We start from the raw sequence: 17,458 nt of genomic DNA, 5'->3' as shown, positions 1-17,458 counted from the left end.
CTGCATTGTCGTAACAAACAAGCAAAGATTACCGGGTACAGCTTTAAGGCTGATAAACTTATAAATGACTCAAGTGCAATTAATTGGAAAGAGGTTTCTGATAACTGCGATGTGAATAAATCATTCTCTCAGTTTTTTTTATTTTTATTTTTATAAAACCATTAACCGTGTAGATAACAAACATACACCCCTCAGGGATGTTTGTGTGCGAAAATTGGAAATGCCGTGAAAGAACAGCTAGCTGTGCTGTTCCCAACACAGCTTACCGCATTTGTTGTGTGAAGCTGCCACGTAAAGGGGTGTCTAAAACACCCGTCTGGAATGAAAAGTACAGCATGCTGATGAGACCCAGCGAGGCTGAGACAGCTTTCCATGGTTGCTAATTGACCGGGTGAAATGATTGTGCGCATGTATGATACGTTGCCCACGCCGGGTTGGTGTTAGTGTGTTTAACCTTGGTTTTTTTGTTTTGTTTTTAACTAAACTTTGGCTGAGGGCTGGGCTAAAGAAATCTATAAAAGTGAAGAACAAGCTATTTTTTTAATCAGATTGGCCTAAAATGATAAATATATACAAACAAGTTAATGACTGTAACATTAATAATATATCCGGTCGACATGGAAAGATATTGATAAACTCTTGGGAAATGAAATGGAAGAGGAAAAAATCCAAAAGAATTCACTTCATTCGTCCAATCAAGCATAGCGTTGAATCAGATGATCCTAACACAATTGGTAATACACTCAACTTCCGTCTGCTACTTTGTCTGATTATCTTGATCCACCTCTACAGAGCACTTTCTATTTGATCCAGTGATACCACACAAAATTGAGTCTGAAATTGGCATGTTACCAAACAATAAAGCCTCAGGCTAGCTCTCTATTCTAGCCCTGTTAGACTATTAAAAATTTCCAAATCCACCATATCTAGACCATTATAACTGAATTTGTTTAATCAGTCCGTACTTAATGGGGTTTTTCCTGCAAAACTCAAGTATTCTAAAATAATTTCAGTGTATAAGGGCCAGTTTCTTTGTTATCAATTGATAATCGTTTATTTGAGAACCTTCTATGTCGTAGACTGATAAAGTTTATAGACAAGAACGATATCCTTAATGACTTGCGGTATGGCACGTTTCCTAATAAACATAGTACCCAGAATATGATTCTTGATATTGTGAACAGCATGCATTCTGATCTATTGGACAAAGGAAAATATTCCTGTGGAATATTATTTTTTATAGATGTCAAGAATGCATTTGATACTGTTAACCATGAGATTCTTTTAGCAAAACTTTTGGAATTATGGAATAAGAGGAGTTATAAATTCTTGGTTTAGATCATATCTCTCAGATCGCCGACAGTCGATAGAAATAGATACATGCATATCTGACACTGAAACGATCTTACGTGGAGCGCCTCAAGGATCTGTTCTTGGACCTTTGCTATTATTATTATGTAATGTTTAAAAAACGAGCAACAGCGGACCCGATAAAACACGTGCTGCGAGTTTTTTGAACGGCTTCAAAAACATTCCACAAAAAGCGTGTTCCTCGGGAATCCCTTTACAGGTGCAAATTGTGAGGGCAAGATATAAACATACAAGAAAAACAAGTGGACCTTATAAGCAGTATGGGAATTTTTAAAGCATGCTTTTTTCCTTGAGTCCTTTCTTTGTTGCAGTCTATGGTTGAAGAAAGTTGCGTAATGGCCTGTTTACACGGTACGATCGGTACGATTTGTCGGCCCGATTAATCGGCCCGACGTCGTCGGAGCGCAAACCTTCCGTGTATTTCGACAGGCGATGAATGACCGATTCATAGGAATGAAAATCGGTGCCATTGAAAAACTCAGTTGCAGTGCAACCGATTTTTGAAGAAAAAATTAAAGGAACGTTAACATAGCCAGTCATGATAAAAAAAAAAATTGAATGGTCGTTCTCTGGCTAAAAATATTAAAAATTGCAAGCTTTCGACCACTAGAACTGTGGTCTTCAAAGGGAAAAAAGAACGCATCGTTGAAGATCACAGTCCTACTGGTCGAAAGCTCGCAATTTTTAATATTTTTAGCCAGAGAACGCCCATTCAAGTTTTTTATCAGAATTTTTGAAGTCGGGCCCACACTCAGAGAGAAACCGGCATGCCATTCAAAGGTTATGCGAGTTGGTAATGCGCACAAATACCGCTAAAAAAAATAAAAGCGTCCAAATTAAAATGGCGGATACTAAAAGGACAACGGGGAGATCTTTGGAGGAAAATTACATTTTTACACAATTTACACGGTACGATTTATCGGCCCAGCAAATCGTACCTTGTAAACAGGCCCTAAGAGAAAGTTAAGAGAACTGAAAACTGTCAATGAAGTAAAAAACCTTGGCTACGTGGATACGCAGCGGAAACACCAAGCTTAGTGGATACGCGAAAACGCACTCGTTTTCCTGGTTCCCAGTATTTCTCCTTTCTTTAGCGACAAACAAAAACAGCTTTCAGTTTACGGTTCCGTGGTTCCGGTTCCAACATGTCCTCGCAAACAATTTAAATACTAAGATCTACGTATCAAAACGATTTCTTTCGTTTTTATATGAAAAAAAAGGTCTTCACGAGTTGTGGTTGCTAAATAAAATTCTTCTCTGTTCTGGGGCCCGTTTTTCGGTTGGGGTCCGAAACCCAAACTTTTAGTGTAATTTCTGGTGTGAAATTTTCAGGAAACCTAACTATATTCGACCTATTCGTGTCTTCGATCGTACGGTAAAGATGGCGCGAGAAAAACGTTTGGGATTAAACTGTCATGTACGATAGCTGTTGGGTATCATTTCTGCATGGAAAACCGCTTGTCAAAAACACTTTTTCAAATCCTTTCCTAAAAAAACGCTGAAGAATCCGGATTAGACTTGATCCGAAGTATTCTACTCGAGTGTGGATACTTTAGATTCATGATCCGTTTTTGGATTTCGCCAAAAAAAACGCAAAATCCGTTTTTGGATTCAATTTTCCCCAAAAAACGCACCCTTAAGGCTGGTTTTCACTAGCGATGGAGCCGGAGTCGTAAAAACGCTTATGACCTAGTGAAAATCAAAGAACGGAGTCGTAAGTGGAGTCGTAAGCTTGACGGAATCGGAGTCGGAAGAATCAGAACGTTCCCATGATTTCCTTGCGACTCCGCTTATGACTCCGTGGGTTATGATCCAGTGAAAACTAGATTGTTGGAATCGGAAGCAGAAGCGGAAGACCCAACCAATCATAATGCTTGGAATCGAGTATTGTGATTGGTTTATTCTTCCGTTTCTGCTTCCGACGTTTTCACTGGATCGTAAGCGACGGAGTCATAAGCGGAATCAGTATTCTGCTTCCGACTCTGACAGTTTGATTTTCACTAAATCGTATCGCTCTGCGCTTCTGAATATGGTCGCCAAATTGTAGCAAACTTCAACAATGAAAATTCGGGTCAAAACCAACAACTTGATACCTAATTCAACAAATCTTTCTCAACATCAACACTCTTTACCTTGGTCTGTCAACTTCAACTACTTTATTTTTAATTCAACAAAGCTTTCTCAATATGAACAATCTTTATCTGTCAACTTCAACAACTTTATTTTGAATTCAACAATTTCCCGTCAACAACAACGCCATAAATTGGAATTATAATTAGTCTTAAAATCAACAGCGTTTTCAGCGTCGGTGTTTTCCTATATGTATCTTTATTAACTTCCGATGTAGCAGTCGGAAAGATAAGCTGCTGTAAATTCCACTCAGACCAAGGTCAATAGTGCTGCTACATATTTCAATCCTCATATCAGACACTGAAATGTTTACGGAAAGGAATTGAAAAGTAGCCGAAACTGGTTGATTTTCCTTTCCGCGGATTCCCCCTTTCTTCCGATGTTGCGTGCACTAAACGGTTGAAAAACACCTTACTGGCAGCAGCCAACTTCAATTTTGTTACAATTATTCTGTAAAACACTCTGATTGTTTATGTTTCGTTTGCGAAACATCTTTAATACATCTGCATTTCCCTGAGATTGGTCCGGACAGCTCAGTGCTTTCCTGGGTGTAATTATTACTGAGACCAAAACACCCGTGCGTGTTTTTCAACCGCTTTGTGCGCGCAACATCGGAAGAAAGACTCCTCGAAAAGCAAACTCAACCAGTTTCGGTGACATTCCTTTCCGTAAATTTTTGTCTGATATGAGGATTGAAATGTTTAGCAGCACTATTGACCTTGGTCTGAGTGGAATTTTTGGTCGAATTTACAGCAGCTTATATTTAGGACTGTTGCATCGGATATACATAGGGAAAACAGCGACGCTAAAAACGACCATGAACGTACTGAAAATTGCATAAAGCCTTACAAAAAAAACAGGGAAGGCAAGAAGCCTCACATTAAAACGAGGCAAGACGTTTTTATTGAAAATTTTGCTCATATTAATCACTCTCGAGTGGTTTTCTTCTTCAACGATTCCGTTATTAATTTGTATCAATTTGGGGAGCCTGTGCTAACATATGGGATTCATTTTACCATTTCGTCATTTTCCATTTCGTCATTTCGCCATTTTATGTTTTAAACATACCCCAGAAATTGCATGACTTTGCTTTTCAATAATAAACGTGACGTTGAGACAACAGTCCAATCAAGTCACCAGAGGTTAAAGCCGGGGAATACCCTATGAATTTGTAATATTCTAGGAAAAAGCAATCGCAAGCATTTTGTTCAAATCAACCGAAGCGGAGACGTTGGCAAACGTGCTTAGCATTTCGTATTCGAGTGTTCTGGTTGTAAAAGAACCTTACCACTTTCAGACAACCTGTACAAGCACTATCAAGGCCGGAAAAGATACAAGGTAAGTCGGTAATTCGTTGCTTTTTAAAACAATATCATGAAATATGCTTTCGTTTGTGAAGTAAAGAATTCCTGTTGATGTTTCAATTTAGCGTTGTACTCGCCAGTTATAGGTTCCGCGATTTTTCAATAGCTTGTTAGAAATAAAGCAAGGCCTAATCGTGAGACGATAGTGGGCGAGGAAATCGATAACTTATCAACGACAAACATTAATGGTTTTCACGAATGTGTGTCTTCTTCAAAACTGATAAATGTACTGAATCAGCTCATCCTGCAGCAGTAATATATTCCAAAAGAAGACAAGTCCCGACGAGTCTCCTTTGTAGTTCATCATGTCTGCATGATATCAAATATTTCTTAGTCTTCAACAAAAAAAATCCGCTTTGTACGCCAAAATCTGTTAATTCGCTAAGTTCAAGACCAAACTCGAAAACAATAATTTAAATTTCTACCGACTTCAGCTGTTGTAACCTCGTCACTTTTCAAGGAAGAAATTACTTCCGTTTTGTTTTTCACTTCATCAAAATATTTATTCCATCGTTTGCCTTTAACGACATCACTTTTTTCTTTCATATTCGAGCGATTCTTTTAAGTGATTAGCTTAGCCACACAAAAGCAAAAATATGACACCTTGTGCCCGCTTCAATGCAAATGCAATACAAATCCTTATCCTCCGCAAAAAAAATCGGAGAGGAGCGTCTGTGATTTACCGTTAGTAATCGTGTTCTGGAATAATTTTGCAAACATTGGCCGTTTTTATGCTAGAGACGTTAAAGTCGTCAAGACGCATTTGACGTCTGAGACGTTAAAGCGGTCTGGTATAAAAACGGGACGCATAAAAGTAGACAAACTAACGGACAAAAACAAGATTTTTCTAAAAAAATGGCTAGATTATATTATCGGAAGGCACTGGGCATGAGCAAACTCGGCACCAAATAAACGTTAATACACGAATATATGAGCAAATAACGTGGCGGAATTGCAGCTTCTCAAATTTATGTCTCGACCTCGCCTGGAAGGACAGATGCAAATGACAGAAATCAGTCTAGGAATCAGCATTTTCTGGCGATGGACGAGGAACTAGATTTAGCCTCGGCGCATGGCTTGTTTGTCTTGTCGACCAAGAGAGCAAGGAAGGAACGAAGTGCAGATTAACAAAGGACTCAGGGCTAAATGCGTTTAAGTTAGGGCGTCCCGTTTTTATACTAGACGCATTTAACGTCTGAGACGTTAAAGTCGTCTGTTAAGTGCGTCTAAACGACGCACTTAAGACAAGACGTTAAAGTCGTCAGACGTTAAATGCGTCTGTCTTATTTCTCGTTTTTATACTAGACGTTAAAGTCGTCTTGAGACGACTTTAACGTCTCAGACGACTTTAACGTCTCTAGCATAAAAACGGCCATTATAAGTGATCTACGCTGACCAAAATTTGCGTGGCTCATATTTCTTTGGAGCTAAATTCGCAAAATGGTGGTCAATGAGGTAGATTTCAAGATACCTTGGCTTTATAGCATTAAAGAAAAGGATGTATTTGCAAGTCTTCCTACGGCTCTGATCTTCAGAGCAGTAAATATCGATGCCGATGAGCTGCTATTTTCCTCGATATGTCCACATCTCAAATCTTCCAGGGCAACACGCTTTGTAGATTGTTCTTGAGAATGGCTAGGCTGGTCCGAGCAAGGCGTTGGAATTACATTGACTCGTAAGGGATAGCGGGAGACGTTTTCGAGTGGACAATCTCTTGAATAGTGCTATATTCACCTCGTGAAGATTCGTCAGGAGCGCTTTCGTTGCTGACAACAATTCCTACAAATGTACGTAGAATCGATTTCCACTTTACACTTTAAAAGAAAAACTTCTTTGACCATCAAAAAGATTTTTATTCGTATTTTTTTACCGTGTGCAAAGTACACACGAACTCATCGTAAAATCTCTCACGGTGGTTCTCACGGTGTTGATGTGGAGAGAGAAAAATAAAAGCCAATCAAAACTCGTTGTTTCAATGATGTAATGATCGATGGGTAAAAACCAATGAAATCATTTTCCACACATGCCAGGAAAAATCACGTGGTATTGAACACGATTATCAACGGTAAATCACAGACCCTCCTCTCCGATTTTTTTGTGCGGAGAGTGGGTGGCTGTACACAGGCTATGAGCTTGGGGCGCCTGTGATTTTTGCTGCTATTAGGAACGCAGCTCACCAAACCACGGAACGCTTTGTGTTGAACTGCTGTTAAACCGATTATTCCACCCACACTTGTTCTAAAGACCGCTAATAAACCTGGCTAACCAAACTTCAGCAGCTAAGAGCTTATGATAACTGCAGAGTTCCTTATAGCAACAGAAAGCCACATTACAAGAAGGTAAGGAATGTCGATGGTACAATATAAGCTTCTTTCGCCTTGATTTGTTTGGCATGGTGTGACACATTGTTAGCTAATCTAGCCCCGCTTGATAAGACAGACGCGTGGATGCAATGAGTTTCTTGTGTCGTGTGGCGGGTTTGAAGCCTTCTTCCCTTCTTAATTCAGGCTGCAGTGAAATGGAATTTCTGGGAATGCGAGTCGTCCGTGGACCAGACTGGAAGTGGGGAAACCAAGATGGCGGTGAAGGAAACGTTGGAACCGTTGTTCACATCGGGACCGAGACAAAATCACCCATCAAAGAACCAATTGTATGGGTCCGGTGGGATAGTGGAAGCAAAGCAAATTACAGAGCTGGAGTGGACGGCAAACATGATCTTCGAGTTCTTGACAGTGCAAATGCAGGTATACTTGCCTTGTTAAGAATGGCTGCCTGTAAGACCATTTTGGCGGATAGCTCATATTTTTCCCAAAGATACCCTTAAGTGAACTATTTTCAAAAATCCTATTAACAGGTTCCAGCGATTCTTATATTTTTGGAAATTTGCGAAAATTTGAAAACGCGGTAAAGTACGGTTTTGTGTCGGGCAAATTATCCAAAATTTGCTGCGAGAACCAAGCAGCGGTCAAGTCTTAAAGTGAAAATAAAGTGCTTTTAGTCAGTATTTTTAATTTTAGCATGTGTAAGTATATTTTTTCGCAATTTTGTATAGTTGAAAGAATTTATTTTTAGCTACAGATTCCAGGAAGAACAGGAAAGGAACTTTCTAATAGCGACAGTTTGCTTATGACGCAGACACTTTTAAACAACAAGTTATTTCATTGGCGCCTTTATAGACGCCCATCTGTGTCTGTGCTAGAGTAAACCTAACCTGATAATCTTTCAACTCAAACGCAATAAACCTAGAGCAATTTCGTTCAAACAAAATGGGTTGTTGGAGGGGGGAACTTAATCTCCAAAATGAATTTCCCCGAAACTGTAAAAGTTATTGACTAATGGAAATAATGTTGAAAAACCTCTTGGCCTCGAGCATCCACGATTTTCTGTTTTTCTCTAGACAGAGGTGACATGCTGGATTATTGGTAAACAGTCTAGAAGCTTTTTTCAATATGATTCGTCATTGACTGACTTCAGAACCAGATGGACCCGGCCCAATTTACCAATGCCATGAGCTTTGACATTAACATACCATTACGTCAATGGCGAAAAGTGAAAGTAAAGCTTGGTTTTCACTAGCGACGCATTCACAAGCCCAAGCATAAGCAGCTTATTCTAATGAAAACGGACGTCGACATAAGCATCAAAATCAACCACAGCAACCCTATTTTTTTCAAATGTTCATGGAATCTTGAACGAGTGCTTTAATTGGCCAGACGCAACAAATTTCCTTGTGCTTATGCTTCGTTTCGTTTTCACACAACGCAAGCGAACTCAAACATAAGCACAAGCCAAAGGGAAAGGAAAAAAAATTGATCCTTGTGCTTGTTCTTGATCTTGTGCTTATGCTTGCTTCAACCCCGTTTTCAAAGTGAAATAAGCGCTCTTATTATATCTCTCAGATAGTACGCGCGCTGTAATTGGCTAAATTAGCGGGCCGTATTCTACAGTACGGCTAGCTGTACAGCCCGCTAAATTTAAAATTTCGACAAAACATCATCTAGCGAGTTTTTCATCTCATTTCTGTTACATAAACTTGTACTGAAAACTGTTTGAATCTTGCAAGCAAGTATTTCATACTTAACAGCCAAGAAGATTTAGTTTTTGGGATTTTGGCACGGGATTCTTTGTGACAGTTGAACCTTCCGCTTCACTTTGACTAGTTTCCTTGCCCGCGCACCGGTTAACCTCAGAGATATAATAAATATCGGTTAGCGCTTCGCGCTTGGGCCATAAATCAACGGGAAAAAACTCGGTCCGTAACTTACGATACGGACCGAGAAAACTCGGTTAGTAAGAGGTATTTATACGGTTGTGCTTGCGTTTCTAGTGAAAACCAGGGTTAAGAACGAACTTGTGCAAGGTTATATATAACAAAAGAGGATGAGGGAAGAGAACTCATTCAGTTCAGTTTATTTAGCCACAATACATTACGAAGTACAACATAAAAAGAAATTATCACATGGCAAGGGAGCCCAGAAGAAACCATGAGGCTTATAGGACCTGGACCCCCAGAAAGAACTTACATGGATCGATGGACTACATAGATTGCTTAATTAAATTACCATTAAACTTAACACGATGTTTTCCTTATTTTACGCCAGTAACAAGAACAAGAAAGTCAGAATGCTTAATTAAATTACCATTAAACCTAATACGATGTTTTCCTTATTTTACGCTAGTAACAAGAACAAGATGTCGAAGACATCAGAATCAGATTAATATCATGACAAAAGATAGTTTTTAATCTTAGATTGAAAAGAATATAATGAAAGAGCATTTCGAATGTCAGAACATAATTTATTGAAGAAGACCGGGCCTTGGTAAATGATGGAAAATATCCTTATATTAGTACGGCAAAATGGAATGTAGAATCGGTTAGAACCACGAGTATTATAGCTATGAACCTGATCCAGCATACATTGGCCTTCTTCAAATGATGGTCGTGATACGCGGCTTTTTCAGTTAAGGAAGAGACCTGATTGGTTGTCAATGGTTGTGTCATTATGCCTAAGAGCTTCATGTTTTACTTTTTGGTTAGAGTATGGTTAGAATTGGACTGTAACACTCGGAAAACTACGCTATAAGGAAGGTGCTTGATTTATAAGTACCAGGAGATTGACCTCAGGGGACTCTTGGTCATTTGTTATGACTCGCTCCCTGGGGATGTATGTCGGTGGGTTTTGCCAAAGCTAAAAAAATGGTACAATCAAAAGCCTGAAGTGGTGCTGGGTTCGGAGTCGCATAAGGTTCTTTGGGATTTTAACGTTCAATGCGACCAGACGGTGAACGCAAGAAGGCCTGATATTGTCATTCTAAACAAGGCCAAAAAAGAGGCAACACTCATTGATGTTTCTATCCTGGGATATGCTCTATTGGCAACAAAAGAAGGTTGAAAAATTGCAGAAATATTAGCTTCTCAAGGATGAAACCATTAAATTGTTGGGGTAAAGGGTGGTAATTGGAGTGTTTGGTGTTGTGAGCAAGAACTTCGGGAAGTATGTTAAAAGCTTGAAATTGATGCTCATGTGTAAATAATGCAGAAGACAGCTGTACTAGGAAGTGCAAGGTTATGGAGGAACGTTTTGTCTTTGTGCATTTAAGATTCTGGCGAGGGGATTTGGGGACCTTTGTCAACTTGTTGTTGACTGCTCCCGAACTTTTTGACCGAACCATTTAACATCTTCGAGTCTGAGATTGTTATAAAGTGAATATAATGATTAGAATTTATATAGCTCAAATTACACGTATTCTTGACACGGCGGCCATGTTAGATGTCAATACAATACAATTTTCGCAGAATTTGCATAACAATAACGTTTAGTTGCCAACGGAGAGACAGGTTATTGTTCTTGCCATCCAACATGGACGCCGTAACGTCAGATGGAAACCATCGATATATATGATCAATTGCACTTCAAAAAAATAAGATGAAATAAAATAAAAATGGACCTTAATAATGACAACTAACTCAGTAAAATTAATGTAAAAAGAGAAAGATATAAATATTAACAAAACCTAATAATTCCCATTCAAAGTAAAAACACTGAGTCTTGAGATCGCTCTTAAAACTAGATGTAGAAGCCAGGCCAGTGATGTCACCAGGTAGACTATTTCAAAGGTACGGGAGAGCAGGAGAGAAGGGCCCTTACTCCAATGAATTGTAGGTAACATCTGGCCTCTTGGGGCCATCAGGAGACGTTTTCGATTAGGCCTTTGTTCTTATTTTCTAGGACTGAATTATACACGTATTATTGGTGAATACATGTTGTTGATTTGATTGCTATCTTTCTTTTCAGAGGTGAGGCATATCAGAGTTTCCTGTGATGGGTGCAAGCAGGATCCTATTGTTGGCTTTCGCTGGCATTGTAAGACCTGTCCAAACTACGACCTGTGCACCCAGTGTTACATGACCGACTCACATGATGTAGGACACCAATTTGAACGCTATGACAAGAGCGGCGGCCAAGGGTATGTCACGGAATGTTGCCATTTTTTCTTTTTTTAAATGAAATAGTCTCGTTTCTGTGCTTTCTTTTTTCCTGCATTCTTGAATTGTGCATGAAGGAACGGCGGAGCCTTTGATGAAACTACTTATGATCTATTTTTCCCTACTTATTAACAAATCGATGAATTGTTTGTCTGTTTAATATGGAAGAAAACTTCAGTCTCCTAGAACTCCTCTTCAGTAGACAATTCGAAACTAGCCTATTTTCCAGTGGACTTCGACACATTGAGTCAAAAAAGGTGATTAGATAACAAAAGTTTCCTTATTTTTAGAGTTGCCGTGGGAACAAGGCAAGGATCCACTAAGCTAGAAACCCGTGGTTTGTTTAAGGGCGCTAAGGTGGTCAGGGGCTGTGACTGGGAATGGGGAGATCAGGATGGAGGCCCAAACACCGAGGGTGTGGTCAAGGAGATCACAAGTTGGGATGATGAAGCTACCAAAGATTCTGTGCGCGTCGCTTGGAAGAAACGAAAAGGGACGAATATTTATAGGGTTGGCAAACACGGAAAGGTATGTGATTTATATCTTTTTAAGCAGGAACGATTGACCCCAAAGTTTCTATTCGAATATCCGAAATCTTTTTTGCCGAGAGGTATTCCTTCCCTCAATCAAGCGATTCGACCAATTAACTGCGAAGTTTGTCGCAGTGGATTGCACACCAAAAGTCTTAACAAATTTCAATAACGTTCCATTGGACGGTTAAACATTGCGATAAAAGTGAAAAATGTTCAAACATTGGTTAAAAAGCGACGTTTCGACGTTAGGTCAACTTCATTTTCATGTCCCCGGCCAGGACCCGAACGATAGTGCGATACGTTTTGAGTAATTGTGGCAGTTATTTGTTAATGTATTGAAATTGTAAGTAAGAAAATTTGTTAGGGCCTGGCCAAGCGGGAAATGTTTGGCTTTTAAGGTGATTCCCTGGCGCAGTAGCGCGGGCACATTGATAAAATTGCGGATTTTCATTGACACAAAGCATAATCCGTCAAGGAATAGCTATTTTCTGCTAAACGAGTACGGTGACCCCCATTTTGTATTTCATATATTTGCTGAGAACGCTGGTTCTTCATGGAGTAGTCTTCATGGAGTAGGCTATGGTCAGTTTTTTGGCGATTTCATGAAATTGTACGGAAGGAGCCATTACGAGTCGAACAGCCTACATTCAAGTTAAATCTATTTTGGAGTGTTAAGTATTCACAAAGGCATTCAAATACACTTTTCAGGTACGTACTTGAATAAGTACGGAATGATACTACGCTCTGCTTTATACGTTGGATTACATTTATAAAATCGAACTAAATTTCTGTAGCTGCGTGATTCAGCTCGAGTCAATACCCACATTTCACCCTTGCTCACCATAGAGTCTCCAGTAGCTCAGTGGTTAGAGCATCCGACTAGATCACGGAGGGTCGTGGGTTCGAATCCCATCTGGGGCTCGGATTTTTTCCGAGATCCCAGTTGGTTCTACCATCATTTCATTTCTCATGTGTTTATATCATTCGAACTAAATTTGTCCAACATTAGGGGTGCGCAGCAATTGTCAAAGTAGCTCGAATACCCGTATTTGTCAGCGTCGCACCAGGGAAACGAGCACGGTGACCCCCCTTTTTTATTACATTTTTATCATCTCCCTGACATATTACAACAGTGTGACAACAGTGTGCGAAGTTTTATCGGAAATCTATCGCAAGTTCTATTTCTTGGGATTCACCTTAAACAACATCTAACATTGTTTGGTGACTTAACATGCTGATTTTGAAGTGAGTGCCCAGACGGTTAAAACATGTTTGATCTAACTCGGGTCAAACTCCACAAGCAAAGAACTACGGCTCACAAATACCTAAAAAACACGTGGATACAAGCGGGTGAGCAAGCGTGGTACGCATGCGAGCGCTAAGCATCTTTGATACGGTTGTCCAAACGAACAAAGCTTCGCCCATGAAACACGAGAACAAAAGAAATGTTTGGTCACCAAACAATGTTTAATGTTGTTTGGTCGCCAAACATTTCCCGTTTTGCCAGGCCCTTATAATTAGTAACTTTTGAATGTTAATTTAAAAAAAAAAAAATATCTAAAAGAATTACTTAATGTGCTTTGCACCATTCAGCGAACTGTTGAGTTGAGTTGGGTGTTGAATATCGTCAGGCAGAAGAATTAAATGGTGAATTTACAGGAAACCTGTTTCGTCGTGCGTTGTCGACAAGTTTCTCTTGAAAGTGACGTTAAGCTAACGTCGAAAGGTCGTCGCTTTTTAAGCAAGATTATTTTCGACATTTTTCAGTTTTATCGCAATGTTTTAGGGTGAGATTGTTAAGACTACCTTTTCTTTTAAATGTTGTATTGAGAAGTTCAATCGTTCCTTCTGTGATTCTTTCCGTTTCGGATGACTCAGTGCTCGACCTTAACATTTTGTGGGCAACACTTCATTTATATATGTACACGATCATCGTGGATATTTCTATTACATTTCGGCTTTTGCCTTCAGTTCACCTTGCATTTTTTCGTGCTTTAATTCAACTGAAAAAAAAGTCCTTCCTGACCGCAGCATCATGCTAATATTAAATTTGACGTATCTATTTTTACAAACAATTTCTTTGATGAGACTTCGCAAGAGTATACCAAGTAAGTTTTCAATTTTCAGTCTCACCTCTTCCAACACGAGGAGAAGAGCTCTTGGTGAAAAAGCTTCTCCAGGGTTTGCTTTGACACGAATCGCCTCTTCCGCCCTTAGCCGGCTTTACTAGCACAAAACTCTGGCACGGCAGTCGTACTGTCAGGGTTCGATCCGCTTGGAATGCCGTGCCAATTTTTGTGCGTGTGTAAAAGGGGATTAAATATGCCCTGTTGACTTGATGATTCGAATCCGAACTGATTACTGAGTCCGGCGTTTGCACAACAAAATGCATCATTTGATTTGTCAGGACAATCACCACAACTTGAACAAAACATTTTGCCTTCACTGTAAGTCACCCAAGGAAAAGTCTTTTTCCATTCGGTGTGGAAATGTGTGACTTAAGGACGTTCGCGCCCAAAACGTTCCCACGGACAGATTCTTTTTAAACTTGCCACGCAGAAAGGTAATGATCTACTTTTGCCAAAAAGGCAAAAAAAAATGGGGGGTCACCGTGCTCGTTTTCGAGATCATGAGTTGCATTTTTAGAAGATTGCGTTACTTTAAGACGATCTTAGCTTACAACTGTCAGCAATAAAAAAGCTACATGAGTGAAATTTAGATCAGGTAAACGTACTCAGTTCAACATTACTAATATAACTTAATTAACCTTTGCAGCTGATGTCTTTTTCTGAGGTGAAATAGACCTTGAAAAACGATACATATTAGTCTAAGAAAGAAAACTTCGGTCGCACGAGAGCATAAAAGGCCAAATATTTGTAACTTCTCACGTACAGATTTTTTTTGTTTTTTGTTAAAATGGACAAAATCAAGAAAGGAAGTGATCTACGGAAAGAAAAATGGGGGTCACCGAGCATTCAAGAGAGTAAAATCGCTGCGAAGTTCTCAAAGCGATTGTCTATTCGCACTGTCACGCCATTGCGTGACATTTCCGAGAAGACCTGGGTCCACAGCTATCCCATGATGCCACATACTTTCATGTTCCCTTCTCGTGGAAATTTTTTGCGCCTTCAGCATCGTGTTTACTTGCGTGGTCTACGATGCATGACGTGTGCGTGACATGTGCAAAAAGATGCGCAGTAGCAATGGGCGCGAACGTCCTTAAGGGGTTCGATCCGCTTGATGAAAATCTGTTGTCATTGCATACACAAGTGCAAAGGGGCTAGTTTCGAAGGAGCAGAGGCCTAGGAACAACTGATGAAGGCGCCGATGAACATTGCGTTGTTGGTAGTTTAAACTCAAACAGAACGCAAACCGCTTCACAGACAAGGAGTTGAGGCAGTCTACATCTGAATGTTAAGTCCGACGCCCTGGTCCACGGCCACGGCAACGCTGCCTGTCTTTGCACAACGCTTCTAACAAACAATTTATTTACTTAAAAGTAACTTATCTCCAGCAATCGCAAAACTTTTTGTCAAAGCCAATGTTCTCTTTTAACTATTCTATTAGGTGGATCTTAAGTGCACTGTCCCAGCAAGTGGTGGAAGCTATTATAGAGATCATCTACCCCCGTTGATAGTTAAACAAGAGAAGTCACAGAGTGGATTTGTGACCGGTGACAAGGTCATCGTTCAGCTCACAAGCGAACAGCTTCAGGAGTTAAGCGTTGGTCATGGTGAATGGAACGCCGACATGGCAAAGGTTGGGGCTTACCGTTAACCTTAACCTTCAACCTTTAACAAGTTCCCTCTGTAATGACCTTTTGGAAAAGTCTGATGTTCAAGGGAGTTTAAGAAAGAAAGCAGCAGCGAAAGGGTGCTGGCGACTCCATCTTTTTTAAAATCTTTAAAAAGTCTTTCTTTTACATATATATTACACTGCCTCGCTCCCCCCGAAGTCCATTTCTTCGCTCAGGGAAATGGCATATAAAAAGAAGCTTTTTGAAGCTTTAAAAAAATTGGCGTCTCATGCACCCTTTCCCTGCTGCTAAAAAAAAATAATCGTGTCGCCATTTTGGTACATTTTTTGTAGTGCCAGTGTTAAAAACCAAGGTGAAATAACAAATTTCTTGGTTTCAAACTTAGTATTAGAGATCAAAGAGCAGTGATGAATGAGTTACTTTAGTAACCCTGCAAAGTTTCAGCAAAATTTACAGGCGTTTATATTACTGGGGGGTATACGCCATACCCCTAGTCATACAAACGTCTGTCGTAAATTTTTCATTTTTCAACTTAGGTTTTCTCAGCTGATATTACACCTGATATGCTGAAACTTTGCAGGGTTACTAAAGGAAAGGTGCTCTTTCTATTTCTGGTATCAGGTTTTAATTTTAACTTATTTGAATTTTCGGCCGCCATTTTGGAGAAGGGTCTATTTGCCATTTCATTAACGTTGAGAACAGTGAAACTCTTAAAACATGAAGAAGCCAGGAGAACAAGACTTACCACCACTAGGGTCATCATTTTTGTATTTTTTTTTATAGGTAATCACGTGATTTCGAGTGCAATTTGCTGTAAACAAGCAGGGGTGAATTTTTCATACTAACAAACTCCAATTTGTGGGAATTTATACCAGACGCCCTTGAACCGCTACAGCAAAAGGCGTAAAAACAGATGTTGAATTGTTAGTATCACCTTACACCTAAATAAATCACATATTTATCGTTTCTGTTCATTTGACAGTTTATAGGGAAGGTTGGTGTGGTTCATGACTTTGCTTCTAACGGTGATGTTCTCGTAGACTACCCTGACAAATTGTGGCGTTACAATCCAAAGGCATTGACAAAGGTGAGGTGGAGTGTACTTCATGTCATAAGGCAGGCCTTATGCATAGGTTTCGAACCGCATCACATTCTCATCATTGAACTTCAGTGTTACAATGTATACGTTAAATTAAAAGACTAGTTTCTTTGCGCAAAAAAAGAATGATGTTTAGTGTTGACAGTTTCGATGCCCGTCAGCCATCTAAAATATGGCTTACATTCATTGAACTTCCAACATTAAAAATCGTTCTTGCTTTGGCAATGTTAAGTGAACTAGCACTTACTTTGTTCGAAGAACAAAGTATAGGATTCGATTCCGTTTTTGGACTGAAGACTTTTTTAATATTTTTATTATTTTGGATGGTCGCACTGTGGCTTGGCATGCGTGAGATGTCTTTGCCTCTTAGAAGGCAGTCCAAGTAGGAATCGAACACGGTATCTCCTCATTCAGGGGCAATTGCCATGACTACTAAACCGCGGACGTACTACGCGACAGAGAATTGTGTGCGTGACCGGAAACGAGTTTTTGTGTTTTCGTTGCGCCCATGTAATATCCGGTCATCATATGACTCAAGGTAACCCATCTGACCGTGCTAATTACACAATTTTCTAATTCTCCCGGTATTGTTAAGAAAAAAATATTTTACAAAGCATCGTAGAAAGTTGTAAAGCATTTGTTTACTAGTTTTCATTGGAGTCAACTCCGTAAACAACAGTTTTAAATGTGAACAACTACGCTACGATCGCACGTAAC

At 39.7% G+C, this 17,458-nt stretch overlaps 1 protein-coding gene across 3 annotated transcripts in view; it reads left to right on the top strand.

The window, feature by feature from the left end:
- LOC138003354 (uncharacterized) overlaps positions 1 to 17,458 on the top strand; it is a 67,793-nt gene that overhangs the window by 12,784 nt on the left and 37,551 nt on the right. For 2 of the 3 annotated variants that reach the window (XM_068849375.1, XM_068849376.1), the window contains exons 3-8: positions 4,799 to 4,839; positions 7,373 to 7,609; positions 11,162 to 11,333; positions 11,643 to 11,880; positions 15,453 to 15,644; positions 16,625 to 16,729. In XM_068849375.1, coding sequence (XP_068705476.1) covers positions 7,384 to 7,609; positions 11,162 to 11,333; positions 11,643 to 11,880; positions 15,453 to 15,644; positions 16,625 to 16,729 — 933 coding nt within the window. In that variant the 5' untranslated portion in view covers positions 4,799 to 4,839; positions 7,373 to 7,383. Of the gene's footprint in view, positions 1 to 4,689; positions 4,840 to 7,372; positions 7,610 to 11,161; positions 11,334 to 11,642; positions 11,881 to 15,452; positions 15,645 to 16,624; positions 16,730 to 17,458 lie in introns of those variants that run through there. The other variant, XM_068849374.1, reaches the window with a different exon arrangement.

The sequence above is a fragment of the Montipora foliosa genome, chromosome 5, assembly GCF_036669935.1.
Source record: "Montipora foliosa isolate CH-2021 chromosome 5, ASM3666993v2, whole genome shotgun sequence".
NCBI classification, from domain to species: Eukaryota; Metazoa; Cnidaria; class Anthozoa; order Scleractinia; family Acroporidae; genus Montipora; species Montipora foliosa.
This window is presented reverse-complemented; position numbering and strand designations above follow the sequence as displayed.